Below are 27,930 nucleotides of genomic sequence, written 5' to 3'. Positions count from 1 at the left end.
CAAAAACCAGAAAAAGAGCAAGAAGTCAGAGATGAGGGAGCGTCGTCACTCTAGGCCTGGCTTTGCGGTTGAGTCTGCACCGGGGCAGTCTCCGCTCCTCCCTGAGTTTCCTTGAGCCAGAGCGACCCACGCCCAACTTCGAGAATTCTATGAGGCCATGCAACTCATATTTGGGTGGCATGCCACCCCTGGAGCACCTTCGGACCCTGCAGGTTCACAAGGGGCCTCTACCGGTTCACCTTTGGTCCGTCCGCCCTCGGCGCCAGTTGGGTCCCTTGGATCCACAGATGGATCTGGACAGGTGCTGGTCATACCACCTCGACCTTCCCTGATGCCAGTCCCATTGTCAAACGCCAGAGACGCTGTTCCTATTCTTATCCCTGACAATGACACAGAGCCCTGAGGGGCATCGTCTGATGCTGACTGGAGCCATTTCCTCCAGGCTGGAACCCGAGCATGAGCCTTATTCCTAGGGGAAAGGACTTGGGTAAGATTGGGAGGGACCACTGGAGCCTGAGTAGTACCAGCCCCTAGACCCGAATATGGACTGGTGTGAGTAATTGGCACATTTCAGTGGACTGGACACCTTCCCTGATACTGGCTTGGTCTCTCCTCCTACCGTGGCTATAGAGGAGAGGGCCACATTTGTTATGGTGGTGAGGAGATTTGGTGAGGTCCTCATTTTCTGCTGACTAACGTCTTGACGGACGTGCTTCAACCATGAGTCCCCCCTTAAGAACCACTTCTCCCATTTAATGAAGCCCTCACAGATGTCCTACTCTGGCCTGTTCCAAGTCCTGCACAGTGTCTTCTGTACATCGGATATTTGCCCATCGCCGCCCCTCTTCTCCCCTCCCCAGGAGACTTCCCTTTTCTCACCCAACACTCTTCCCAGGAGAGCTTGATGTCCAAGCCTTCACTTCCTCAGGAAATCCTAGTACATTCATGTTGGACCTGATACTAGTTAGCTAGTGTTTCCCTACACTTTCTGCTTTTTCTGTCTGAATTGTGCTGATTCTTGCACGGCCTCTGGTCACTTTCCCACTGTAAATTCCATGTGAAAGTGCGCACGCCCTTCCTACCTGTGTCGGGAAGGGGCACTGACTCGATGTTCTGAAACGTGGGCCAGCCTGCCGTCGCAGACCGGTGTGTGCGCACTGGCATCTATTGTGATTAAACTCATGAGCAGCCTACCGTTGCAGGCCACTGTATGTGCACACCCGCATCTAAGGTGCCCCTGATTGTGTATGCTGCCTGCCATCGCAGGCCTGTGCATCCGCTCTGACACCCCATTAATAAATCTGTCAGGTCTACCATTGCAGACTCATGTGGTCGCACTTGCACCCCTGCTGCTGAGGACTGTGTCCAACTTGCCATCGCAGGTTTGTGTGCACTAGGGCTTGTGCGCCCACATAGTGAGGAATACTCGTGTGTGTTTTCACTACCTATGAGTCTTGTTCTTCCCATAGGTAAACATGGGGAAAGTGGTTAACATTACTTTGGGCTTCAATTGTGGATTGCAGTTGAGAAGCCTCATGATGTTTCCCATCAATAGATTAACGGTGCCAAACCCTTTGCAGTGGGTTTTGGCATAACTCGCTTAGAAATGCCACTTATAGAATATGGCCATTATCAAAATGGGGTAACCCAACTACGGTCCTAGACCTGGGTACAATGTGGTATGGAAGACAATGGTTGTGGACCTCATTCAAAAGTGATCCAAGCACAGACTTTCAATCCTTATTTTTGAAATTTAGAGCCTCAAAAGTATGGCTCACCATCTTAATCCATTCATTCTTCTTTAAGTGCACAAACCAAGACGATAATTTAAATCTGGGTTTTTTAATTCCCAATATATTCAAGTTCAAACGAAAGGCATTAATTTATACATTTTAAAGGTACAAGGAGATAGTTACTCCTGGAAACGTGCAGGAAGAGGATTGAGTGCTCTGGTGTAGGGAAGTGAAAGGAATTCAAGAGATAGTTGTGGGGTTGAAGATAAATAATTCAGGGGTAGACAGAGTCATACACTTTCAGTCCTTAGCACCTCTGGCCACATAAGTATACACTTAGTAATTACATTTTCATTAAATTTACATCACACAATACAATTCTTGTGTAGCACGTGAGTGATTGAAAGAAGCGTGGTCCAGGTTGAGTGTAGCTGGACGTCGACGTTTCGACCCGACTTAAGGGGCTAGTGGGTAGGTGGGGGCCTCAGCCTGCGGGTCTTCTTCAGGACGGGTAGGAGGAGTAACCTGCATACCAGGGTGGTATCCGAGTCCCACCCATGTGTTAGTCAGGGTAAACGGGAATATTCAAGGTGTTCCTGGTGTTTCTTCGTTAAGTAGCTAATCTAGGGGCTCCTTCGGAGCATGGGGAGCAGAAGTTGCGTCCTCATCCAAGGTTGGCGGGTAAGATGTGTCCTCTTCGGGGAATTTATTCATGGGGGCCGCTGCTCATTCGAAGTAGTGATGCAATCACAGCCGGCGTCTTGAATCCGCGCGTAATTGCAGAGAAGAATGAATGGATTAAGATGGTGAGCCATACTTTTGAGGCTCTAAATTTCAAAGATAACGATTGAAAGTCTGTGCTTAGATCATTTTTTAATGAGACTTATAGAATTTGGACATTTCTATGCTCCGAGAGTCTTGTGTGCCATGGTGCCTTGCTCCGGTGGACACCAGGGAATCGGGGGAGCACATCTGTGGATTCTCCAGTGACCGTCATAAACCATGGGGATTCCCCAGTTACAGTCATAAACCATGGACCATTTGAGGGCCGGATGGGGTAATTTGGAGAGAGTTTTGACACTTGGCCTCTGGGGGCCATCTCCAGGCCCCACTAAAGATTAAGATCTACAGTCCACTGCCCCATGGCATACAGGCCTATAATTTATGGTACATATTTGTTGTTCAAACCACTCATAACTTCAAAGACATACAACAATATAACTCCTGTTGCCATCCTTCATTTCCGGGGAGATACGTTTGTGGGGGCGCGGGACCGGATTACTCAAACTGAGTGGTGCAAACTGCCAGAGCTCCCGAAGATCTCTGGGACATCAAAGTCTCCCTCAAGGGACCTACACCAGCTACCTGTGACATCTGGAGAGCAGTACCCTCTCAAGTGCCCACCTCGGCCACTGAATCCCATCGGGTAGCACGGTGTTGGCATGGAACTAAGACATGTGCCTAGAGACTGGATTGTCTAGTGCGGAGCCCCAGAAATCTTGCCTGCATCTAAGCTGTGTGGTTCTTGTACCGCAGGGACTCTCACACTCATAAGCGTATAGTTGGTGATGAGTAATTTCACCTGTTGCCGGACCCCGCGTGGCCCATTTTGTCAATCGTGCCGCATCTCTCTTGAGCATCATGCCAACTGCATGCTCTTTGCTTGCGGTGACCAAAGGGTGGGTGTTTACTCATAGTAGTGCCTCATTCTTCCTCATGTGGCTCTGATGAACTTTTTTTTCTGTGGAGTTTTATATAGCGAGATTTAGACTCGGAGGTATCAAAGTGCTTTAGATGAGCACCAGTTACGTTACAGACAAACACATTCATTTTAGTTAGGCACGGGGAGATTAAGTGATTTGCCCAGAATCACAGAATGTTGAACGTCCCTGCCGAGACTCAAACCCGGTTCCCCAGCTCCAAGGTCGGACGCCCTAGCCTTTAGGCCACATTCTCTCCCCAACCTGCACCTGTGTGTGAGTGACCGGACTCGTATGATGCAAGCTGTATCATCGTGCACCAGATGTTCTGCCTCATTTCCAGTGAGGTACTGAATTTTCAACTCTTCACTGTGTGACCGAAATTGTCTAGTGCAGCTCATCTCAACCTGCACCAGTCATTGTGCCTCATTTCCAGGGAGGTACAGAATTTGCAACTCTTTGTGTTTGAGGCCTGAAGTGTCTGGTGTGATCCATACCAACACGCTCTAGGCACTGTGCCCGTGTTGCCTGGGCACGACCCTGATCAAATTGTACCGGTCCGGGTGCCTCCTCCTACCGACAGGCTCCCCTGTGTTACTCCCTATTCATTGGTTGTTCCCAATAGATCCCCATCATGGTGGACCAATTGCCATCTCCACACCTGGTCCCTCCCGAAGACATCTTGGTGCCAGGTAGTAGTGAGAGAAATTGGCTTGGTTGAAGGAGCGTTTCCGAAACAGTTTGGAAGTGGGTCAAGAGATAGCGTGACTTCAATATGTTTTGAGACATGTGGGTTCACTTCTACCTACTAGTTAAAACTTGCTACGTCTCCCCGCCTGCTTCATTAAGTGTGACTACGGTCGCTTGCAGCCTAGTATCCGGTAGCAAGGGCGAGTTATCTTCCGTCCCCGGGGTATAGGACAATCTGGGTGAACTAGAGTGGAGGGAAGCTGAGGCCACGAAGTCGGCAATGTGTTATCCATTGACCTGCTGAGTACCTGTAGCACACCATTAGGGTGCTGAGTGCGTATGTGCTTAAAAACCTTCCGTATGGCCTGGGCTAATACCTGTCGGGGGTGGGGGGGAAGGGGAAGGGTGTGTGTTAATTCGTGTTTGTCCGCAGACCACCTGTGATTCACGACTCTGGCCAGCGGTGCATTTTATACGTTGATTTCATATCAAAAACACAATACATTTGACATTCGGCGTGACTCCGGCCCGGTTCTTACTTTCTTAATGTGCACTCCCTCTGATCAACCTAATTCCTGTCCTCTTAGGCTTCTACCCATCAAGTGCCTTTCTGGTAGCAAGTGTAGTTATGATGGGTTTTTGGACCCACCTAATCGCGCACTGTTCACGTGGTGCTCCGCACCTTAAGTACTTATGACACTTGTTCTGTTGTGCTATTATATTTCTTGTTTTATTTTGATTAACACTTCTTTTGTATCAACAAAACTACTTGTTAGTTATTATCATTATTCATAACACAAGTATATGATTCTTTTTCTTAATCATGTAAACATTGATACTTTTTTTACATTTTTGACATTTTCAATACTTTGACATTATATACACATTATATTCTTCAATTTACAAGAGAGCCCAATGCATTTCGGCACCCCTGCGGTGCCTTCATCAGGGGCGGTTCTGTAATAAAAACATATAAAGATGTATAAGATTTGTTGCTAATGTGGTTCATGGGGGTGTGTAGCTTGAATATGTGGTTTAATCATACCTTGTATTGTTGGTTGCCGTTATGCATATATGTTCGCCTCTCTATTCTGTGTGAATCGCTGTAAATGATAACAAATGACCTGAGTTGGTTATCTGCAAAACCGCTGCTGTCAACCAACGTTAATCTAAGTAGTCACCTAAAACATACCTGCTTAACGTGATAGTAAATCCTGGAATGAAAAGATAGAGAATCTATCAGGACCAAATGCGGTGTCACTCAACACTAGTTCAGTATGAGTATTTAGTCCAGAAGCCCTTACCTTGTCTTCACCAAAGATAGTAATCTAAATGGTGAGAGAAAATATATATTTTTTACAAACGTGTGTCTATTGATCGCACGAAGACTGAGAAAAACTTCCTCATGTTACTGTATGCGTACCTGTTTTGCCAAAGCTTTTCTCCGTAATTAGAACTCTGCTCCCAATCGGTCGCCGAGGAGTCCCCAGTGCCGACAGATCGCCATTAAAACTCTGCGGTCTCCGCCTCATTGCGGAGTTCAAGACATAAACGACGGACTAAAGAGTATATTCAGCCGATTTGCTTACAAATGTGACCACCATGTTGGTATGGTTTAGGCTGATGTTTCTGTGATTCGCAGAACAATGTTATAATGTTTGAAAGTAACCATTATGGTTCCTAATGGTAGTGGTAATTGACGCAATTGTATGTAATATTAACCTCGTCAACTAATATGAGAATATCTTGTATATAAAACTAATCCTTCTATAAAATGATCCCATTGTTATCACGAAGTCTCTATTGTGCTCTATTGTGCTGAGTTTAAAGCACCAAACTAAGTACGATGTGCTGAGCCGATTTGCTGGCGACATTGATCTGGTAGCAAGTACATCTGCCCGGAGGGTCAGTGAACTACAGGCACTGTCCTCTCAGCTTCCCTACATCTCTTTTTTTTCTAGCACAGACTGGTCCTTCGGACTTGAGCATTGTTCTTGCTGAATGTAGTCATCCCGTTCCACATAGGCCTGTCCTTCACTTTGCCTATCTTTTGCGCTCCACCTCAGCACTCTAAGGAAAAACGGGACTCCACCAGCTGGACCCAAATAGAGCAGTGTAATTATACCTTTACTGCACAAAACCGTTCCAGGTGGATGAATAACTCTTTGTGGGGTATGTCGCGCCAAGAATGGGAAGGCTGTGCAGAAACAGACCATCTCCTGGTTGATAGTACTCTGCATTAAAATCTGCTGTGCATTGGCCAAGAAGCAACTCCCAGAAGGTTTGCATGCTAATGTTACCAGACCAAAAGTTGCAAACACTGAGTTGGCACTCAGACATTCGATCCTGGACGCCTGCAGGCAGCAACGTGAGCCTATCTGCACATGTTCACCAAACTCTACTGCCTAGACAGTCGATTGCTCCCGCATGGGCTCTTTGCCCGTTTGGTTGGTTGTCCTACATGAATTTGTGGTTTAAATTATGTCTGCAGGCCCACCTCGGGGAAGGTATTACTTGGGTATCTAGTCTCAGGTAAGGCATCTGCGGCTAGATGGACAACTTACTTCCCTCAAGTTAACGCCTTATCAGGTAGACACTCAATCTAGCTGCAGATTCCTCACCAATACACCCATCAGCCCCACAAGCAGATTTCTAGGGTCAAGGCTGTTCCCCCTCCCCCCCCCCTTTCAGGGCCCTAGTTTTCCTCACCAGTAGTCCTCGCTACTGCCATGGAAAGTTGCGAAAAGAAACTGACTTCATTGTTCTTTGGTGCCTATATAGGCACAGTGTGAGTCGAACAACCCCACCTACTGGCACACAGGGGTAGTGCTCACGAAAAATGTCTGTATCCAGTCTGATGCCTGTGTAGGAGAGTAGGATCTGCTTACTATGGTTACCCCCACTTGTTGCTGGTGTTTCACTGTTTTTCGACTTTAGTCTGGCTGGGGCCCTGCTAACCAGGGCCCCAGCCTAGCTGCTTCCTCTCTAATTTGAATAGGTACACTCCAGATTGGTTACTGGGTTACCCTTGTGAGTCCCCAGTATATGGCACCTTAGGTACTAACGGCATAGGTACCCCAGAGGCCTACCAGGGGTTGAAGCATGTATTAAGCTACCCCTGGAAAGCCTTCCAAAATGGCACCACAGGTCTTCTACTGCAGCCTGGGTAAGGTGGTGCATGCACCCCTTACTGAGATATAGGTTACATATATCTACCTTAATCACTGACACATATAAACCTATAAGTCACTCTTACGGCTGGCCTTATCAATCCTGAAGGCAGAGTGCTTGGTTTTGTGTGAGAGGGTGCCCATGCATGAGCAGGACCCCTCTGCAGCTTTTGGAATCACTTCTCTGTAGCTGTTCTCTGATGCAGCCAGACCATATACTCTTAAGTTCATTATACCCTCGCTGTTAATGCTAACTTTGGAATGGCTGCATGGAAACATGTCGTGTTTGGTGTCGAACACTTTGGAATCCTACCACCCGCCAGTGCTGGCGGCGGAGGTAGAAATCCACCCTTCTAGAGGGAGAAGACATGTACATACTTACTTAACCGGTAATAGTTTTAAAGAGCCCTGGCATTACAAAATGGATGCTGCAGCCACAGACACGAGTCTGACCTCCTACTGCTGGATGACAATCTGGCAGGGGAGGCCTGGACAATAGGTTTCCTGTAACCGGAAGGTGTAACCACCTCATAGACCGGCTTTGGTGTATTGGGGCTGGGTGGGTGCATTCAGAGAATGCTTTTCAGACAGTGCTGGGGGCACACGTGGTGTGCCTGTGCATATCCCGGTTCAAACCGGTTGCAGGGGCACTCAGCCCCTGCTCTGGCGCAAAACTGGACAAAGGGAAAGGGGTGTAACCACCAAAACACCTGGTTCCTCCCATAGGTGGGACCCTAGTGTACGTCCAACCCCTAAACTTAGTAGAAGTATAGGAACCCAGTCCTTTGGACTTTAGATTACCCTGGATGAAACTCTGCAACATATATCCTGGAACTTCGACATTCTATTTTGACTAGAAGACGGAAGAATCTACCTTGGGGGTCAAGGAGTGACTCCCCTGTTCAAACAGGCACCAAAGAAGCATCTTGCCGGTTTGCATTTCCAAGGCTCCCGACGGATTTGCGACACAGGACCCAGACTTCCAGATTTCTCCGAGGCCGACACGAGATCACAGCAAAGCTGAGACCCACAGCCCTCACGAGTGACGTGGACCCGGAACCCCTGGACACCATGCACATTTGCTAGTGCATTGACTTCCTGAGCTTTCCCGAAGTTGTGCATTGGGCTACTTGTAGTCCAAGCCCCAAGCACCATTTGCACCTAAGATTGTGAGCCTACGCTCCACGAGTGTTCCGTGGGCATTTCCGCTCGAGGCTCCTTCGCGATCCCTGGTCCGTCGACTGGTGGGTCCCCACGAAGGTAACTCTTTTGTTTCTCGGGCTTTCCTGGTTGCTCCAGACGTGCCCAGACTCCCCTCCAAAGGGTGAGTCCCTCACACCTTGCTGGTCTGCACCGAAGACAATCTTTGCTTTCTGCGTGGGATGCTGTTGCCAAGGCTTGTTGAGTCCAATCCGGAAACCGACACCACTGCACTCGTGGTCATCGTCGACGTCTCCTGGTCCTCGTGGCTTAAGAGTCAAGCTTCACCTTCTTCACCTGAAATCACCCGACATTGGTTAGCATCTTCTTATCGCCTTCCTGGTCACTGGCTAGTGACCCAGACTATGTCCCCTCTCCTTTCAGGTTCTTCCCGACTCTGATCCAGGCTTGGATCCATCCGGGCACTTTCCACTTGGTCACCTGCAGCACTTTTCCACAGCTCGCCATTGAAAATGACGACGAAATCCGACATCAAAATACACCTATGCACCCGGCCTCCCTAGGTGAGGTAACTCGAGTACTCTGGTGCTCCTGTGGGTATTGCATCTAGAACTGCCTAGTTCTAAAGGGGTTTGCTCCAAGTCCTCTTCTAAGTGTCCTTCCTTTGTAATTTTCCAACCGCGACTTTCCCCATTGAAGTAAATGGTGATTCGCTTCTGTGTTTAGACACTTCACGCGTCCCCCTTGGGTCCCCTGTGCCACTACCTTGGGTGGTTCCTGGTGGTCCCAGCGGTTCTAAAGGCTCTAGGCCTTGTATCTATGTCAGTCGTGGTTCCTATACCCCTTTCTTAGTATATGGTTTGTGACGCCCCTAGGGCTAATCATATATTGTGCTAATTTACTGTGTGCTAAATAAGTTTACTGAATGTACTTTTGCCTTTTAGCCTCATAAAGAGACTAGAGGAATGTATTTAGAATAAATAAATATATGTTATATATATATATATACCTGGTGTGGTTCTCGTTTCATTTGGTCATCCATGAGATTCTAGACTAGTAAAACAAGCTGGTTTACATTCCTTCAAGACTTATCCTGAAGGCTGCTCTCCACAGCTACCACTAGGATAGCTTTCTATATAGGTTGTCTTTAAACCAACCAATTAATAAGGGTCGTTTGGACTAGTGCAAGGTGCCCACTAGAATAGTGGACAGCATATGCCAGTCCAACTTCTCACATTGGTGTGCAGCGTGTGGGATTCCAGCTTGCCATTGTTTTACCAGATAATCTCAAGTATGTGATCTTTTGAAACCCACTAAATGTACCAGAGGTACATATAATACAGCTTAAATACAGTAAGTTCTACTGAAATTAGAGTTGTGTGTCAATGGCTAAAGCACACCCTTTCTACAACTCAAGAGAGTCCAGTAGGTACCCAACTAGAGTTGGTAGTGCATACACCACACCTCACTAGTTATGTCTTCAAGGCCAAGAATCTATGGATCCTTGTCAGATGTCAGTAGGTTTCTGACATCCAAGTATGACATATTCCCTTTTCAAGAGTTAAGGGCTCTATGTACTATGAGGAAACTGAAGACCCCAAAAAATGCAACCACCCAACATCTCAGAGAGGTGTTGATGCTTGATGACCAGAGAAAGGCTTCAGATCCTGTAAGGGTAAGCAGTGGGGTGGAAGCAACAGACGGGAAAGAGGCCAGTGGTACCAATCCACAGGATTCAGACTCTGATGTTGACCAGACAGGTGACAATGGCCTGGACCTGGGAGAACCAGCTCCAACTGAAGATGAAGAAGGCCAGCAGGGCCCTCTCTTTGTCGCCCCAGGAAGAGTTGATGGTGTGCCTAGAAGGCCAATATCTCGTTCAGTGGAGTCTAACCATTCTGGTACATCAGTAGGGTCTTCTGCCTCTTTTCATAAGAGGGCCACCTCCCGAGAAAAGAGAAAGAACCAGTTGAGGTTTGAGTGAAGCACACTGGAAATAAGCAAACAAAGAGTAGCCTTAGAAAGGGAGTCCCTAGAGCTCGCGAGAGCAAGAAAAAAGATGGGACTAGAATCCCATGGTAGCAGCATTGTCCCTAGAGGTTGGGAAAGGTCCTATGACAATAAAAACCTAGATAGTCCCTCCCTGCAAGAGTGAGGATGACATCCACAAATGGTTAACTGCACTGGAGAGGGCTTGCAAAGTACAGAAGGTTTCCCAGGAGCAGTGGGCAGCAATCTCGTGTCTCTCCTTTTCAGACAAAGGTAGAGATAAGCTCCTCACTGTCGGAGAAGAGGATGCTGATAATTACAAAGTCCTAACGAGTGCACTTATAGATGGGTTTGGCCTAACCACTGAGCAGTGTAGCATACAGTTCAGAGATTCCCAAAAGGCACAGACCTCGGACTGGGTTGACTTTGTTGATAGTGCTACTAAGGCTCTGGAGAGCTGGCTACTGGGCAGTAAAGTGTGTGATTATACCGGATTGTTTAATTTGATCATGAGGGAGCAGATCCTTAACTGTCAGAATCAGCTGTTGCAACAGCACCTGGTAGACTCTGGTCTGACCTCTCCCGAAGAATTGGGAAAAAAGGCAGACAAATGGGTCAGAACCAGGGTGAAGCAGAAGGTACAGAACCAAGGTGGTGACCAGAAGAAGCCAGATCCTAATAAGGGTGGGGAGAAGGGTAAAGACCAGAAGTCTTCACAGGGTCCCCAAAAATCTTCTACTGGTGGGGATTCCCAATCTTCTGAGAAAGGAAAAGACCTAAAGAAACCATGATGTAAAATCTGCAAACAGAATAGCCATTGGACTAGTTATTGCGCCAAGAAAGATGCAACTCCAGCCACCATTGCTCCTAAGGCAACTGTTCCCCCTAGTTCAGCTTCAAGTGGTGGTACTCAGCAGAAGGGTGTAGTAGGGTTAACCCTGGGAACTGAGATGGGCTCTGGCCTAGTCAGAGTGCCAACTCCGGCTGTCTTGATCTGTGATGGAGGCATGGATATGTCCTCCTCTGGGAGTCCCAGTAACTTGGGCAAGTACAGACAACAGCCTTTAATAAATGGAAAAGAGGCTTTGGCCTACAGGGACACTGGGGCAAGTGTCACTATGGTGACACAAGACCTTGTTGAACCTGGACAAATCATACTTGGTGAACTTTACTAAGTGACCAATGCTAGCAATGTCAGGACCAACCATGCCCTGGCTGTTGTTAGTTTCTCCTGGGGAGTGGTAACTGGTCTTAAGAAAGTTGTGGTAAGTGCAGACCTCCCTGTAGAATGCTTGCTTGGCAATGATTTAGAGACTTCAGCCTGGTCTGAAGTGGGGTTCAGAACCCATGCAGAAATGTTAGGGATCTCTGCACATGTTTGCTGTGACTAGGTCACAGGTCAAAAAGTCTAACACTGAACAGAACCTGGTTCGGAATAATGGACCAGGTGCCTTCCAAGAAAAGGAGCAGTAGGGTTAACGCAGTGCCTTCCCCCCTGACTCAGAGTGATGATCAGTCTCTTGAGGGAGATGATTGTGCTCCTGAAGAAGGAACTGTCCCAAAGGAGCTTGAGCCTGATCAGGTTGAGTTGTTGGGGACAGGGGGCCCTTCCAGGGCTGATCCGAGTCAGGAGCAGCTCAGCTGCCCTTCTCTTGAACCACTCAAACAGCAAGCTGCTGCTGAGGCTGCTGGGAATGCTAATGGCACCCATAAAATCTATTGGGATGATGGTCTCCTGTATTCAGAGAGTAGTGACCCCAAGCCTGGTGCAGCTGTGAGGTTGGTTATACCTTTGAAGTTCAGGGGCTTTCCATTGACACTAGCCCCTGATATTCCTTTAGCAGGACACCTGGGCCAGAACAAGACTTGGGACAGAATTGTCGCTCACTTTCACTGGCCCCACATGTCTGAAGACACAAATATGTTTTGTCGCTCCTGTGTATCTTGCCAAGCTAGTTCTAAGGCAGGTGGCACCACAAAGGCCCCCTGATACCACTACCTGTGGTGGGGGTTCCCTTTGAGAAAGTGGGGATTGACATTGTTGGACCAATGGATCCTCAGACTGCATCGGGACACAGGTTTATCCTAGTGGTGGTGGACCATGCCACTAGGTACCCAGAGGCAATTCCCCTTAGGACCACTACATCACCTGTTGTGGCAAGAGCCCTCTTGGCAGTTTTCTCAAGAGTGGGTTTCCCTAAGGAGGTAGTATCTGACAGAGGTGCAAACTTTATGTCCAGCTGCTTGACTGCAATGTGAAAGGAGTGTGGAGTGAATTACAAATTCACTACACCCTATCACCCACAATGCAATGGTTTAGTTGAAAGATTCAACAACACCTTAAAGGGTATGATCAAGGGTCTCCCAGAAAAGCTTAGGCGGAGATGGGACATCCTACTACCCTGCCTTTTATTTGCATACATGGACATTACTCAGAAGGGGGTTTGCTACAGCCCTTTTGAACTTCTGTTTGGGCATCCTGTAAGTGGCCCATTGTGTCCGGTGAAGGAGGGATGGGAGTTACCTCTCAAACCCCCTAAACAGGACATAGTGGACTATGTACTTAGTCTCGGCTCAAGGATGGCTGAGTATGTGAAAAAGACAACTAAAAACCCTGAGGCTAGCCAGGAATTACAGAAAGCCTGGCATGACCAAAAGGCTGTACTGACTGTGTACCAATATTTCAAGAAAAAGAGAGAGGGACCCAACAGCCAAAGGGGCAGGGTACGAGACAAGACCAAGGTCAATAGAGAACCCCCTTTGTGTCAATCCACACTTACCACAACATACATCCACACGGAACCTCAAATTACCGACGTGAAAACAGTGGACGGAGAGACAGTGTACTCACGAAATAATTCAAGTATAAAATACAGTTTCTCATCAATAAAAAAATACAAGTATTTAAGTTTCAATCTACATCATATAACACACAATTTACATTTAATGTTAAAAAGTAGCTTTTTAACTAGGCTACCTATGTCAGTAAAATCACACAAAAATTATACGATAAAGGTGGCCTAAAACACAGAAAATGTTTTTTTATATCAAAAGGAAAAAGCTGGGAAACTAAGTGGGAAAACTAATTCCACATCACAGAAAAGTACTACTTAATCAAGCATAAATCAATTGTAATCGTCTCAACACATTGTTTCATAGATCATATATGGTACAATAGTTCATAAAGATTTAAAGTAAACTCATAAAGAGACTAGAGGGATGTGTTTAGAATAAATACATATATTTTATATATATATATATATATATACCAGGTGTGGTTCTCCTTTCATTTGGTCATTCATGAGATTATAGACTGTTAAAACAAGCTGCTTTACATTCCTTCAAGACTTAGCCTGAAGGCTGCTCTCCACAGCTACCACTAGGATAGCTTTCTATATAGGTTGTCTTTAAACCTACCATCAATAAGGGTCGTTTGGACTGGTGCAAGGTGCCCACTAGAAAAGTGTACAGCATATGCCAGGCCAACTTCTCACAACCTGAGAAACTCTAAGGTAAGAAATCTGTGGCTAGAATGATTCCCTACCATATGAGGCATTACCGAAGTTAAGTAAGTTATTCTACAGCAGGAAAGATATTTGTTGTCTAACAGCCAATACCGTTTGATTTTTTCAGCTAGCTCTGTTCATCCATTGGTCTGTTGTGCCATTCACATTTTCGTCTGCCTACTACGGCATACATGATAGGGCAATTGGTCAGCCCACTTAAGCCATTGCCTAACTTCACTGTGTGTGACGGTATTCTGATATTTCACTAGTAGCACTTCTACTCATAAACAAGTTCCCTTCTGTGGCAGGAACTACTATGGCAATGTGTGCTTCTTGAGCACAAAAAATATTTTTGCTTTCTGCTTCCCTTAGAAAAAAACATTGACAAAAACCATGATAATGGCAAAAAGCGGACAGCCAACACAATGTTTTGGCTTTGGCAATGTTTGTTTCCCTTTTTCCTTGACACTGAAGCTTGGGAGGGTGCAGTCATATTCTGCACCAAAGGTATTTTCCAAAGACTTTTTGGCATTTGTTAATCTCCACAGCCATAGTGATTTCAAAGGTTCAACCTCTAGAAATCTTTAGCTGAATTGAAGGCCTGGAAATAATCACCTTGTTAAGCTGGCCCACTTTACAGTGGATTTTTGGTGGAATTCAGACCTGGTGCTAACATTGAAAGTATTATGGTGAGTACTTGTATGTACCCGTGTCAAACACTGAATGCCCCAACTCTGACCAGTGACTCTTTCCTTTAATTTTTACCCTGTCTTATAATCTTTATGCTTCCGTGGGAGGACAGGACCATAATAAATACAGCACCATGCTGTAGGGGATTTATCAACAGACCTCATTAATGCTACACGTAGCCTGCACTAATAATCCTATTTTAGGACATTTTCGGGAGTTTTGGGACAAACTGAGGTTACTGGGCTCAGATTGTGTGAATTGCAGATGTTTACCTCTGTTGTCCCGGAGCTTAACCCTACTGTTGGACCCAGAACTCATCACCAAGTGCACCCGTTTAGCACTTGACTCTCAGGTGAGCGAAAGTGAGCTCTTTAAGGCTTACTCAAGGAGGTGGTGTGAGGTTAGAGCCTTCGCATCCTGTAAGCATCAAACACCTGTCAGTCAGGCACCTCCCAGTCTTTACGTTGGAAGAAAAGTACTTTATTACTGCTGACAGAATTAGAAATACTGATCATAAGCAACATGCATTTCCTACAGGTACCAAAGGGAACATTTTCTTGTTTCCTTTGGGACCATCTATTGCCATAAAGTGCATTGACCCGTTGCCCAGCGAAGGATATGTAGGGGTTCCTTCTACTTATTGACACCTCCAAGTTGGAGGAGAGTTTCTGTTGCACAGGTCTTGCTTCAGGTTGCATTAATCCAATATTCGAAGGGAACTGTGATAAATGTTCCTCCATGTCACTAAAAAGTTACAAAGATTGTAGATACCTTGATATTTACCTAATACGTCGCCATGAGCCAAAAAAAGACTTGGACTGTTGAATAAAGAAAGGGGTTAGCGGTTCAGTGGAGTATGTAATCAGACAGTGGCTTTGAGTACCACGGGTTAGGATCTCCACTGTATTTTTAAATACTAGTTATACCTATAAAGCTCCCTTTAACAGTTTTATTTAATTTGACATCTTTGAACCAAGAAATTATGCCTTGCGCAAACTGCACCTTGCAAATGCGCAGAAACAATTCGACAAGAATACTGATCACGTGTGAGAACTGGCGAGTGAATGCTGTGCTCACATTCACTGCTCGCCATTCAATGCGGAGCAAAGCAGCAGGCACATTCGCTTCCATGAGCCACGTGGCCATGGTGATGCAGAACTTCTGATTTCAGAATCCTCCCAAAACCATACCTAATCCACTTAAAGGAACAGGATTGACAAGAACCAAAAGTTAGGTGTGGGAATGTAAATCCACTTATGTGGCAAACAACGCAGGGAGAACGCTCCCTATCTGCATGGCACCTTCCCCTGCTGCAGCAAGTGGGGTCAGGACAGCGTCGGATTGGTAACGCGGGCATTCGGGCAATGCCCGAGGGGCCGGTGTCCGAGTGCTGCTGTGGGGCTGCGCCTCTTTTTTTAGCAGTCTGAGCGGCCATTTGGGTGCTGTCTCTAATGTTCGAATACAGCCAGCGGCCCAGTAGGTGTCTGAGTGGCCTTTCTAGAGGCAGATGGGCGCTCATTACCTCCGTTTAGCAAGAGGTGTCACTCCCGTTGTCTCGCTGGCTGGTCCATTAATATATACATACTGAGCGGGGCAGGGGGGGCCTGAGTAAAAGTGGCCTAACTTGTTTCACCACTGTAAACTAACGCCTGCATTTTTTGTATAAGATTACGCCAAAGCAGTGATTTGAGGAGTGATTATGCAAATGTGGACCGATTTTTTTTTTTTTTTTTTGGGCGTGCCCGGGCTGATTTTCAATCCCAATCCAACCCTGGGTCAGTATCGCCACAGGCGAGTGAGAGGTGTACTACGTGCAGATCTGTGAATGATGGATGCACTGGAATCTGTGCCTGCCACGATCATAGTGCCAAAGGGCACAGCGGGCAAGATGGCTATGTGCCAATCTGAATTCAAACATGAAAATTTGTGATTTGCCTGTGTGCAATATAATCCTTTTCTCAGATCTGCTTTAATGCTTTAGTGAATCCAGGCTTTTGAGTGTCTGGGATACTGTAGATTCGTATCTGAGCTTGAATTTGTTTGTCTAATATGCACGTTAGGACAGGATATAGTATCCAGCTAATACTGTACAGAATGTGAACGGGTAGGAGGAGCTAGCGAAAAGTGATTAAAATGAGGATGTTGTGGTAAAATTTACACCAGGCCGAGTTGAGCTGGGCTAGAGAATGCAACACTGCTTGCAAAAACAAGTTATGCAGACCAATGGAAAATAATGAGATTCCTTTGTTGAAGAGCAGTGCATGGAGTGAAGAGCTAATTACTGGAGGGCAGAGTGTATTAGTCCCTCAATGATGTTATGAAAATCTGAGGCAGGCAGGAGCGGGACGTTCCTCAGTAAGGAGAGCACATGTATACAGGTTGTTACTAGTTTCTGTGGGCCTGACTCAGAGGAAGACATAAGAGCGAAACACAGATATTTACCTGAGCAAATGTCAATGTAATGTAGATGTAAATCCAGTATTTGTAAAGCGCACAGTTACCCGAAGGCATCCCGGCACTGGGGGCCGTCTGGAAGATAAAGCAAGCTATTGCCCAGAGTCACATGGTGCTGGGCTGACCTGCCGCCAGGGATCAAAACGTGAGCCCAGATTTCAGTGCCAGTTGCCCTGGCCGTGGCCCCACTCCTCTTCCAGAGCAAAGAGATCACTAGACCTGAACTGGGAGTTTGCTAACAGGGAATCTGATGAGGAGGACCTCTCCTGATTTTTTTTCACCAGCATCGGTCAGGTAGTGCTTTACTTGGAGCCATAGGCCAACTATCCATGCATGTGTTGGCTAGAAGACTTGCGTTCCCTCCAGTACCAATCACCACAAGAATTGTTCCACCTTGGTCACTGTAGAGAAGAGTCACTGGTCGCAACCTGCACCAATCCATGTTAGAGATAGCACCAACCTAGTGCAACTTTATGAAGGGCACTTCAATACCCAGCAATTTTCCGGAGCCAAGGATAATACTGCGTCTCCTTCCCCTGATTACAGTCAACACGCTCTACATTGATTGTGGTTGATTTTCTAAGTGCCATTACCTAAAGCCAGGCAATGGCCAAACTTCGGTTGTTTGGCTAATTTTGGGCCTGAGTTAGAGTTTGGCAGACGTATATTCCATCACAACCGTGATGAGTTACCAATCCACCTTATTACAAGTGCCATAGGATACAATGCACTTGTAATAAGGCGGACGACGGGGTATCCGTCACTTTTGTGACGGAGTAACCCGTCCTCCACACTCTAAATCAGACACTGTGCACCTGCCAGGATTGCATTTGTACTTTCATTTTCTGTGCTCTTGGAAATTGATAAATTATGTTTTTACTTTTGTGTATAACTCATTGTTGATTTTCTTTAACTACTATCAATATTTTCTTCATATGGAAAGCGGATTTCTTGTGAATGTAAAAGAAAGTTACTCCAGTATTGGAACTTTCATAGATTCCCATTGCTTGTATCATTCCCTGTCGTCGGACTGGGAGCCTCGGTAATAATAAATATATATATATATAAATATATACTTAGGTAAATACACCCAAATAGGTGTAAAAAGTAAAAAATTAGGCCTAGGCCTCATTATATTTTGTAGCCTATAGGTGTCCTTATGTAAAAGGACCCAAACTCACATTAGCAACCAATCAGATTAGCCTCACCCTGTGGAACCTTCCTGAGAAAGCTCAGAGCCTCAGATTTTCTACCGCATCGTTGATGGCAGGGAGTCTCCTTAGAGCTCTGCTCTAACTTCTACTTTGAGGTACTATTTAAGCTGTTTTTTGACAGGATTCCTTTGAATTCTTACTATGGCTGATAAGGAAAAGAAGAGCCTTTTCAGGCCTTGTGCCACTTGTGGCAAAAAACGACTTTATACTGAGGATAAACACAAGGATTGTATATACTGTTTATACCCTGACCACAAGCCAGAGGGTTGTAAGATATGCAGGATGATGTCTGTTAAGACCCTTCGTGATCGTGAAGGAAGGTTACTTCTTTGGCTTAGAAAGTTGGAAAAGAAGGAAGAAGTGGTTTCTAGTGATGATGAAGATGCCAGATCATCATCTTCCAAGACATCTTTGAAGAGGGGTGTACCATCTGAGGAAGTTTCATCTGAACCCCCCTCAAAGGCTATGCGTGGGACCTCTGATAGGTCTGGCAAGCCCGGGCCTAGCGAATCTCCTCACGAGAGTGTAAAGGAGAGGGAAAGGCTAGCACCTCAGGTGCAGAAGGCAAAACTGGATGAGGGCTCGGCTGGGCCTTCACATCAGGAGAAAGTTTCTAAGTCCTTCAAGAAACCAACTGTAGAGGCTTCAACAGTGGTCAAAAAAGGCTCTAAAGCATCTGTGGTGACTTTGTCTCCTCATACGTCGACGAGCCATCCATCGACGACGAGGATGACGACGACGACGGCGTCGATGAGGACCTCGACGACGATGCCGTCGACGAAGACTGGGTCGACGACAGCGTCGACGACGATGACTACGTCGACGGTTACCACCTCGTCGACGATGACTATCCCGTCGACGGTGGCAATCTCGTCGACGACGACAATCTCGTCGACGAGGGTGAGCCCGTCGACGATGGCAGTTCCGTCGACGATGACGAGCCCGTCGACGATGACGAGCCCGTCGACGATGGCGATCCCGTCGACGGTGAAGTTTATCTCGTCGACAGTCCCGTCGACGACGGTTCAGACTATGGAGATGCTGTCGACGGCAGGTGATAGAGGCGCCAGGAAGAGGAGAATAACTCCGGATATGACTTCACCTAGAAAGGTGTCATCATTACCCCCAGCCCTGTTGTTGGATGAGGATGAGTACTCGGAGAATGAGATGTATGGGGATGCGTATAGCCCATCTCAGTTGCATCTGAAATACCACGATTCTGACCAGGATGATGAGTACTATTATGGGCAGGAGCAGCGACAACAGAAACAGGTCGCATACCAGGAAACTCAGGCACAACAGGGCACGGTTACAATGCCTATGAGTCTTTTGACGGACTTGAGAGCAATGCTGGAGGAGTATAGAAGCAGGCAAGGGTCGCGACCAGTGGAAGGTCAGGCGCATGTTCAGCCACAGGTGATGGCAGTTCAGTCTGTGGCCCCTTCACAGGGGGAAGAAGAGAGGGAATATCCTCGGCAGACACAAGTCCAAGATGATACCTCGGATGAGGATGAACACAACCAGGATCAGAATCCTGATAACGAATGGAACCAGTATATAGCACAGGATCCGGCTTCTCCGGTGCCGGACCCGGTAGATTCACCTCCGGCGGATGTGGGAGGTTTCTTCAGCTTGATGGAAAGAGCCACGGCACGCTTTAAGCTAGCCATGCCGGCAACATCTACGGATTGTTTTTTGTATGATTTTAAAGAGGCATACCGTAAGACAGTGCGTTCGATTCCCATTGTAGAGCACATTTGGGATGAAGGAAAGAAGGTGATGCAGTCTCCAGCGACAGTCATTCCAACACTTCCACGCTTGGAGAAAAAGTATAAAGCTCCGGATGACAGTCCCGCCTGCTTGATTGGACAACCTAGACCAGACTCCGTCATATCGCAGGCGGCGCAGAAGAAATCACGGAATCCTTCGGCCACCCTCACAACTCCACCGGACAAGGAGGGTAGAAGGTTAGACAACGCTGGAAAGCGATTTTCGTCTATGGCTAGCTTGCTGGTCAGGGCGGCCAATGCCTTGGCGATTCTAGCAAGATACGACCGCCAGATGTGGAGTGATGTGGCACACTATGTGGAATTGCTGGCGGATGACCCTAGAGCCGAAGCACAGAAACTTCTGGAAGAAGGACAACGGTCTTCTTCGGAAATGATTGATTGTGCGAGGGACATCGCCACCATTTCTTTCCGTGCTCTGGGCAGCGCGGCTGTTCTTCGACGGCAGGGGTGGCTACGAGTGACTTACTTTCGACCAGAGGTCCAAAATAAGATTCTGGACTTGCCCTTTGATGGGGACATGTTATTTGGGAAACATGTCGATGACACCCTACAGGGAATAAAGAAGGACACAGAGACAGCAAGGGCTCTGGGGAACCTACAATATAGAAAGACACCATTCCGTGGAGCGAGAGGAAGAGGCTTCACTTCGCCAAGAGGTGGTTATCAGCAACAGCGATACTCGCAGCAGTCGCAGTCGTACAGACCACAGTACGGCAATCAATATTATCAGCGACAGTCACAGTCTCAATCGTTCTCTTGTCAGAACGCTCGTGGACGTCAAGGGCGTCAGGGCAAAGACGCTGGCAAGCGTCAATAGCGGCCTCCTGACTCTGCCAACTGTTCCTCCGCCTCTGGTATCTCCAGTGGGCGGCAGGATATCTCAACATCTGAGCAGCTGGGAAGAAATAACATCGGATCAGTGGGTATTGAACATCATCCGACATGGGCATACGCTAGAATTCCAGGAGTTTCCACCTACAAGAGCTCCCCACGCCACTACTTCAAAACATCTAAACCTTCTGCAATTGAAGTTCAACAAATGCTTCAGAAGGGGGCGATCCAACGTGTTCCCCTATCACAAAGAGGAGAAGGTTTCTATTCAAGATTTTTTCTGATCCGAAAAACGAAACTAAAGTGGCGTCCGATCCTGGACTTAAGGGAGCTCAATACCTATCTCGTAAAGCTGTCGTTTCGGATGATTTCACTCCAGGACATATTGCGCCTCTTGAATCCAGGCGATTTCATGGCTACACTAGACCTGGAAGATGCCTATTTTCATATCCCGATCCATCCGGCTCACAGACGTTTTCTTCGCTTCACAGTGGGCAAGAGTCACTTCCAGTTCATGGTGCTCCCATTTGGATTAAAATCCGCTCCTCGGATATTCACAAAGGTGCTGGCCCCGGTAGCAGCTTTTCTGAGAAGATAGTCGCTGGAAGTATTCCCGTACTTAGACGACTGGCTGCTGAAGGCACCAAGCTTCCAAGAGGCAACAGAAGCAGTGGACACATGCTTGAGCCTCTTCATTCATCTGGGTTTGCAACTCAACAGAGAGAAATCGGTTCTTCAACCGTCAGGTATGGTGAAGTTCTTGGGAGCGATACTCGATACTCAGTTGTGCAAAGCCTTCCCATCGGAAGAGAGACAGATGAAACTCATGTCTTCAGCTGCTCGGCTGCAGAGGAAAACTTGGATGACAGTCAGGATGTACAAATCTCTTCTAGGGTCGATTTCATCCTGTATTCAATTGATTCCGCACTGCAGGCTGCGAATGCGCCCCTTGCAGGAGGAACTGGACCTTCAGTGGAGACAAGTGGAAGGGTCGTTCGACTACAAAGTAACGGTCACCCAGCAGATGAAACGGACGGTTTCATGGTGGATGAAGAAATCTCACCTCGCAGTGGGTCTCAGTTTCAGAGCGGCACCGGCTCCTCGCGTCATTACCACAGACGCCTCCCTTCAGGGTTGGGGAGCGGTCATGCAAGATCTCCAGGTCAGTGGCCACTGGACACCAGTAGAATGTCGCTTGCATATCAACGTTCTGGAGCTAAGGGCTATTCGGTTGGCGATGTTGGCGTTCCTTCCAAGGATTTCAAATTCGGCCATCCTGGTGCGTACGGACAACACCACCGCAATGCATTACGTCAACAAGCAGGGCGGCACAAGATCGCAACTGCTTCCTCAGGAAGCCCAGCTGCTGTGGGAGTGGGTGATCTCACAGAACATCACGCTCGTGGTGGAACACCTTCCAGGAGTATGCAACACAAAGGCAGATACGCTAAGCCGCTTGAGGGCAGTCTCACACGAGTGGGAACTGGACAACACAGTGGTCAAGGACATCTTCTCCCGTTGGGGAACCCCAGCGATCGACCTGTTTGCAACACCGAGGAACAAGAAATGCCGGTGTTATGCGAGCAGGGAACACCATCGAGGGTCACTGGGGAATGCCCTTTTGATGTCTTGGTCCGGCGCATTTGTTTACGCCTTTCCGCCATTTCCCCTGATTCCTTGTGTCCTCAAGAAGCTCAAGCTGGACAAGTGCTGGATGATACTAATAGCGCCTACCTGGGCTCGCCAGTTCTGGTACACGGAGTTGCTTCTTCTATCGGAAAAGCGGCCCATTCATCTGCACCCCAACCAGACCCTTCTATCAATGTACAACGGCCAGGTTCTCCACCCGAACCCGAGCTCGCTTCAGTTGACAGCTTGGCTCCTGAACACAGAGAGTTTAAGGATTTAGACATTTCAGAAGAATGCAGTAACATTTTGTCACAGGCACGAGCTCCTAGCACTAATAAGACATATAGAGCGAAATGGAAAAGGTTCTATTTATGGTGCCAGAGAGATGGAGTGCATCCATTCTCATCAGCTCCGCATCAACTCTTGCCATACATTCTATCTTTGGCACAGGCAGGTCTGGCTCATGCTTCCATCAAGGTCCACTTGGCAGCTATTTCCAGGTACAGAAGAACAAGATCGGGCCCTTCTCTACTATCAACAAGGATAATAAAGCAATTCCTGAAAGGGCTGTTTAGAGTTTTTCCGCTAGTAAGGCCCCCACCTCCGGTTTGGCACTTGAATGTGGTCCTGGCTCAACTGATGAGATCGCCATTTGAGCCAATACATAGGGCGGACCTGAAGTTCCTATCATGGAAAGTGGCGCTTCTTCTGGCACTCACATCTGCAAGGAGAGTAGGAGAACTTCAGGCTTTAACTATCAAAGAACCTTTCTTGCAGTTCAAGAATGATACATTGATCCTACGAATGAACCCCAAGTTCATTCCGAAGGTACCGACAGACTTTCATCTTAATGAACCGGTGTTTCTGAATTCTTTTTTTCCTCGGCCTTCCACTCAGGCTGAGAGGACACTTCATTCTCTGGACGTTCAGAGATGTCTGAAATTTTATCTGCAACGCACAGCTGGATTTCGGAAGACGCCCCAGCTGTTTGTGGCTTTCGGGGCCCCAAGAAAAGGATTTCCTTTGTCAAAGCAGGGAATTTCCAGATGGATATCGAGTGCGATCCGTTTCTGCCACCAGGCGGCAGGCAAACCGTTGGAAGGACAGGTGAAGGCGCACTCCACAAGATCGATCTCATCGTCAACAGCGCTGTTTGCTGGAGTATCGATAAAGGATATTTGCAGAGCGGCCACCTGGAGCAGTACTCACTCATTCACGAGGCACTACTGCCTGGAGGCGGCTGCAAAGGGGGATTCGGCTGTTGGACAAGCAGTCCTGAGAAATCTCTTCCAGTAAGAGGTGAGCTTTCCTCTCTTCCCTCCTCCTGTTTTTTCAAACATTTTGTTTATTATGATATGGTTACTGATTTATTGTTGTTATGATGTATAATATCATTGGTTTATAATGCTTCTATAACTATGCACGAAATGTTTGAGGTATGCTAACTGCTATCTACTCTGATACAAGCAATGGGAATCTATGAAAGTTCCAATACTGGAGTAAGAAACAAGTTACTTACCTGTAACTTTAGTTCTCCAGTATTGGTAACTTTCATAGATTCCCATGCGCCCACCCTCCTCCCCTGGGAAAGCTCACTTCTGGGCTAGGTGATTATGTGGCAAAGCAACGGCTACGAAAATCTGAGGCTCTGAGCTTTCTCAGGAAGGTTCCACAGGGTGAGGCTAATCTGATTGGTTGCTAATGTGAGTTTGGGTCCTTTTACATAAGGACACCTATAGGCTACAAAATATAATGAGGCCTAGGCCTAATTTTTTACTTTTTACACCTATTTGGGTGTATTTACCTAAGTATATATTTATATATATATTTATATATATATATATATTTATTATTACCGAGGCTCCCAGTCCGACGACGGGGAATGATACAAGCAATGGGAATCTATGAAAGTTACCAATACTGGAGAACTAAAGTTACAGGTAAGTAACTTGTTTCTTCAACGCTTCGTAGTTCGGAGTGAGTGAAATTTTTCAACTTTCCTAAAGAAAAAAGAATTCTAGTTGGAACAATTTTTAGTTTGTTGCTGGAAAAGCCCAAACATGTGAACGTGGGCAAACTGCACAAATGAAGGACAAAGTTCGAGAGTATTCCTAACGTTGCTTATGTCAAAGCTGTGTGTGTGCCTTTTCCTCATTGACACCGGTTTGTTTAGACACACTTACTTGTGCATTCCAGAAAGACTTTTCTCTGACATGTTAAACAATATAATAATTTGTGACACACCTTATGTTTTTGTTTTTTCCACAGGTGGATGCACTCCGATTACGCTTAGAGGAGAAGGAGACCATGCTAAATAAAAAGACAAAACAGATTCAAGAAGTTTCGGAGGAGAAAGGGACCCTGTCCGGAGAGATCCATGACCTAAAAGATATGTTGGATGTCAAAGAAAGAAAGGTGGTGGTTCTCCAGAAGAAGGTATGTTGGTCATGTCCATTCTGGGCATCATAAAAACGAGTTCACACTACTTTCTACCACACAAATTAATAATAATAATAATAATATCTGTATTTATAGAGCGCGACAGCTACCTCAACCAGAGGTGCCCTGGCGCTATAGCGGGCAAGAAGGAGACAGAGGTTTCCAGGAGTCTAACTTTGGCTAAATAGCCAAGTCTTCAAAGTCTTTCTGAAGTCAATTTCAGATTTCATTAAGTGTATGTTGGCAGGCAGGGAGTTCCACAATCTAGCCGTCACCACCATGAACGATCTGCCCCCAATGCGTGACTTTCATTTTGAGGTTGGCAGAGCAGGTCCTGAGAATTAGATCTCAATGATCGTTTTTGTTGGTAGCGGCATAGCCGGTGCTTTAGGTAACTAGGACTTCTGCCTCGCAGTGCCCAAAAGGCCATGGTCCGAGCCTTGAATTCTATCCTTTTCGCTACCCGTAGCCAATGGAGCTGTCTTATATGAGGAGAGATGTGGTGCAGATACAGTACTCGTCTAATCTCGCAGCCACATTTTGTACCATCTGCAATCTCTTAATCAGATAGGCAAGTAGTCCCAGGTATAAGCAATTTGCATAATCCAGCCGAGAGGTCACTATGACTCTACAACAGTCCTCCGGAAGTAGAAGCAGAAATTTCCTCATGCTTCTCAGCTTACCGAAGCAAGAGGCTGCTATGTGATGTACTTGGGCTGTAAACGTAAGATCCATTTCCCATTTTATGCCCGGGTGTCTTGCCGTATTTGCAGGGCTAGGTGGCCAGCCCATTCCTGCCAGCCACCAAAGTCCGGCGGATGGATGCGATACTTTGCCAAAGAACACAACCTCTGTCTTCTCCGCGCTGAGCTTTAATTTGTTATTATTCATCCACAGGAGATGTCCTTCAGGCATCCCTTAAATCTAATGAGAGTCCACAGAGTGATCCTTGAAGGAGAATAGCAACTGGGTGTCATCCGCATATGATATTGCCTTCACTTCCCAATTGGCAACAAGCGAAAAAAAGTTTGCCAGATATATGTTAAAAAGTAGTGGGCTCAAGGCTGAGCCCTGCGGTACCCAGCACAACAGTGGTCTTGCTTCCGACTGAAAGGGTTGAAGTGCCGGCGTTGAGATAGGACTGTAGCCAGGATATTGGCCTACTGATATCGATAGTCAATTAAAGGTCATCTATTTTACATGGGTTTTATGTACACTAACATGGCCACTTGAGCACCTGCTCTCTTATTTACTATATTTGCAATCACTGCGTTTCACAGCAACTTGAGCCTGCAAAAGAACCCGGCAGACCTCGCCTAACAGCTCCTGTTGTTATCCAAAGAACCAATGCTAACCTCATGGCCCATCATCACCCCAGAAGGAACCACTGCCACCATGAAGTCTATCCCCTCAGGGCCATGTTGGACTTCTGGCCTCTCCACGCCTACTCCAGAGGACTGCAGCCCTTCAGCGCCATGATCACACCCATTCTAAATGCCTCCACTTCTTCTACGACCTTCCCAGATGCTTGGAAACAGGCAACTGTTCTCCCCTTGCTGAAGAAATCCTCTGCAAACCCTTCATGCTTCCCAACTACAGACCGATCTCCCTGCTACATTTCCCAGTAAAGGGCATAGAGAAAATCATCAACAGACTCACCAAATAACTCAATGACCACCAACTACTCAACACCACTCAGTCTAGTTTATGACTCAACCACAGCATGGGAACTGGCCTCATTGCCGCCACGGATGACATCCACATGATTCTGGACAGCAGAGAGACAGCCTCCTGGACCTCTCTGCAGCATTTTTTTTATAACTTTTTATTGAGAGCAATCATGCAATGGTACAATAGAATGGTGGAAAAACAACATGCAAACATACTTATATGCATCTGACAAGAGATTGTGATGGCACAGTAAGCAGGCAAAATCAAACATACGTAAAATTTACACTAGTTGGCTGACATATTGTCATCAATGGGTGGGGTGGGGAGGTAGCAATGGGGGAACACATATATTTCTGCGATATTCATTCCATTTTGCCCATACTTGAGACAATTTCTTTGGACACCCCTTGAATACATAGACTGTTTTTCTCTAAACATACACAAGTCCATATCTTTTTTCCGTGAGGCCAGTGTTGGGTCCTCTCTCGCTCCCCATAACCTGGCGATATTGCGTTTTGCTACCGTATGTCCCAAGGTCGCCCACAGCTTCTCTTTGCTGTTTAGATCTGTCGGTCCCCATATATTAAGTAAACACCTTTTGCCATCCAGGTCAAGTTCATGACCCAGCACTTCCGACATACATCCTAGCACCCTCGTGCAATAATTGCAAATGATCTGACAGTCTCACAAAATGTGGAAGAAAGATCCTTCCCTAACACACATTCTCTCTTACACCCTGCATCCTCTCCATAATCCATTCGGGCCAGGACTCTTCGTGATAAGTACGTTCTATGTAGTAGTTTCAATTGTACTACCTTCAGTCTCTATGAGATTGCCACTTCCCATGGAGATGCAAGGGCTTCCATCCAATCCTCATTGTCTGATTCTGACAGGTCTTCTACCCATTTCTCTCTCAGCTTTATCAGGGGGTCTGTAGCATGGTTAATCAATTTACGATATGTGAGGGAGATTGATTTAGTGGCCATAATGCCATCAAGGAGCCTGTCTTCTACCGGTGTTGCCTCAGGTAGGGTTTCCCCCTTTGGGATGTGTGTGTGCAGGGCATGTCTCACTTGAAAGTATCATATTCCTGCTCTAACGCAGAGAACGCAATTACTTTACCCCCTTTCCAAATGTCCCCCACTCTCGACAGTCCTATCAGGTCCCACCTATCGAATCCCCTAGAATTTCTAAGGGTGCCTAATAAATACGAATCCCACGGGGGGTGCATTGTGTGAGTTACTTGTCCCAGCCAAGGCTCTT

General features: G+C 46.8%; 1 protein-coding gene and 1 long non-coding RNA gene across 11 annotated transcripts in view; one reads left to right on the top strand and one right to left on the bottom strand.

Moving 5' to 3' along the window:
- ERC1 (ELKS/RAB6-interacting/CAST family member 1) overlaps positions 1-27,930 on the top strand; it is a 2,156,751-nt gene that overhangs the window by 689,581 nt on the left and 1,439,240 nt on the right. For all 10 annotated transcript variants that reach the window (XM_078673690.1, XM_078673694.1, XM_078673688.1 and 7 more), the window contains one exon: positions 24,826-24,993. In XM_078673690.1, the coding sequence (XP_078529816.1) occupies positions 24,826-24,993 (168 nt within the window). The remainder of the gene's footprint in view (positions 1-24,825; positions 24,994-27,930) is intronic.
- On the bottom strand, positions 4,847-5,646 carry LOC144769582 (uncharacterized). Its single transcript, XR_013598723.1, has 5 exons — positions 5,547-5,646; positions 5,428-5,451; positions 5,316-5,337; positions 5,169-5,226; positions 4,847-5,080 (listed from the first exon to the last, which is right to left on the bottom strand). It is a non-coding gene; the product is annotated as an uncharacterized LOC144769582 (long non-coding RNA).

This window comes from Lissotriton helveticus, chromosome 1_1 (assembly GCF_964261635.1).
Source record: "Lissotriton helveticus chromosome 1_1, aLisHel1.1, whole genome shotgun sequence".
Lineage (NCBI taxonomy): Eukaryota > Metazoa > Chordata > Amphibia > Caudata > Salamandridae > Lissotriton > Lissotriton helveticus.
The sequence above is the reverse complement of the archived record's forward strand: the minus strand, read 5'-3'. Positions and strand labels throughout refer to the sequence as shown.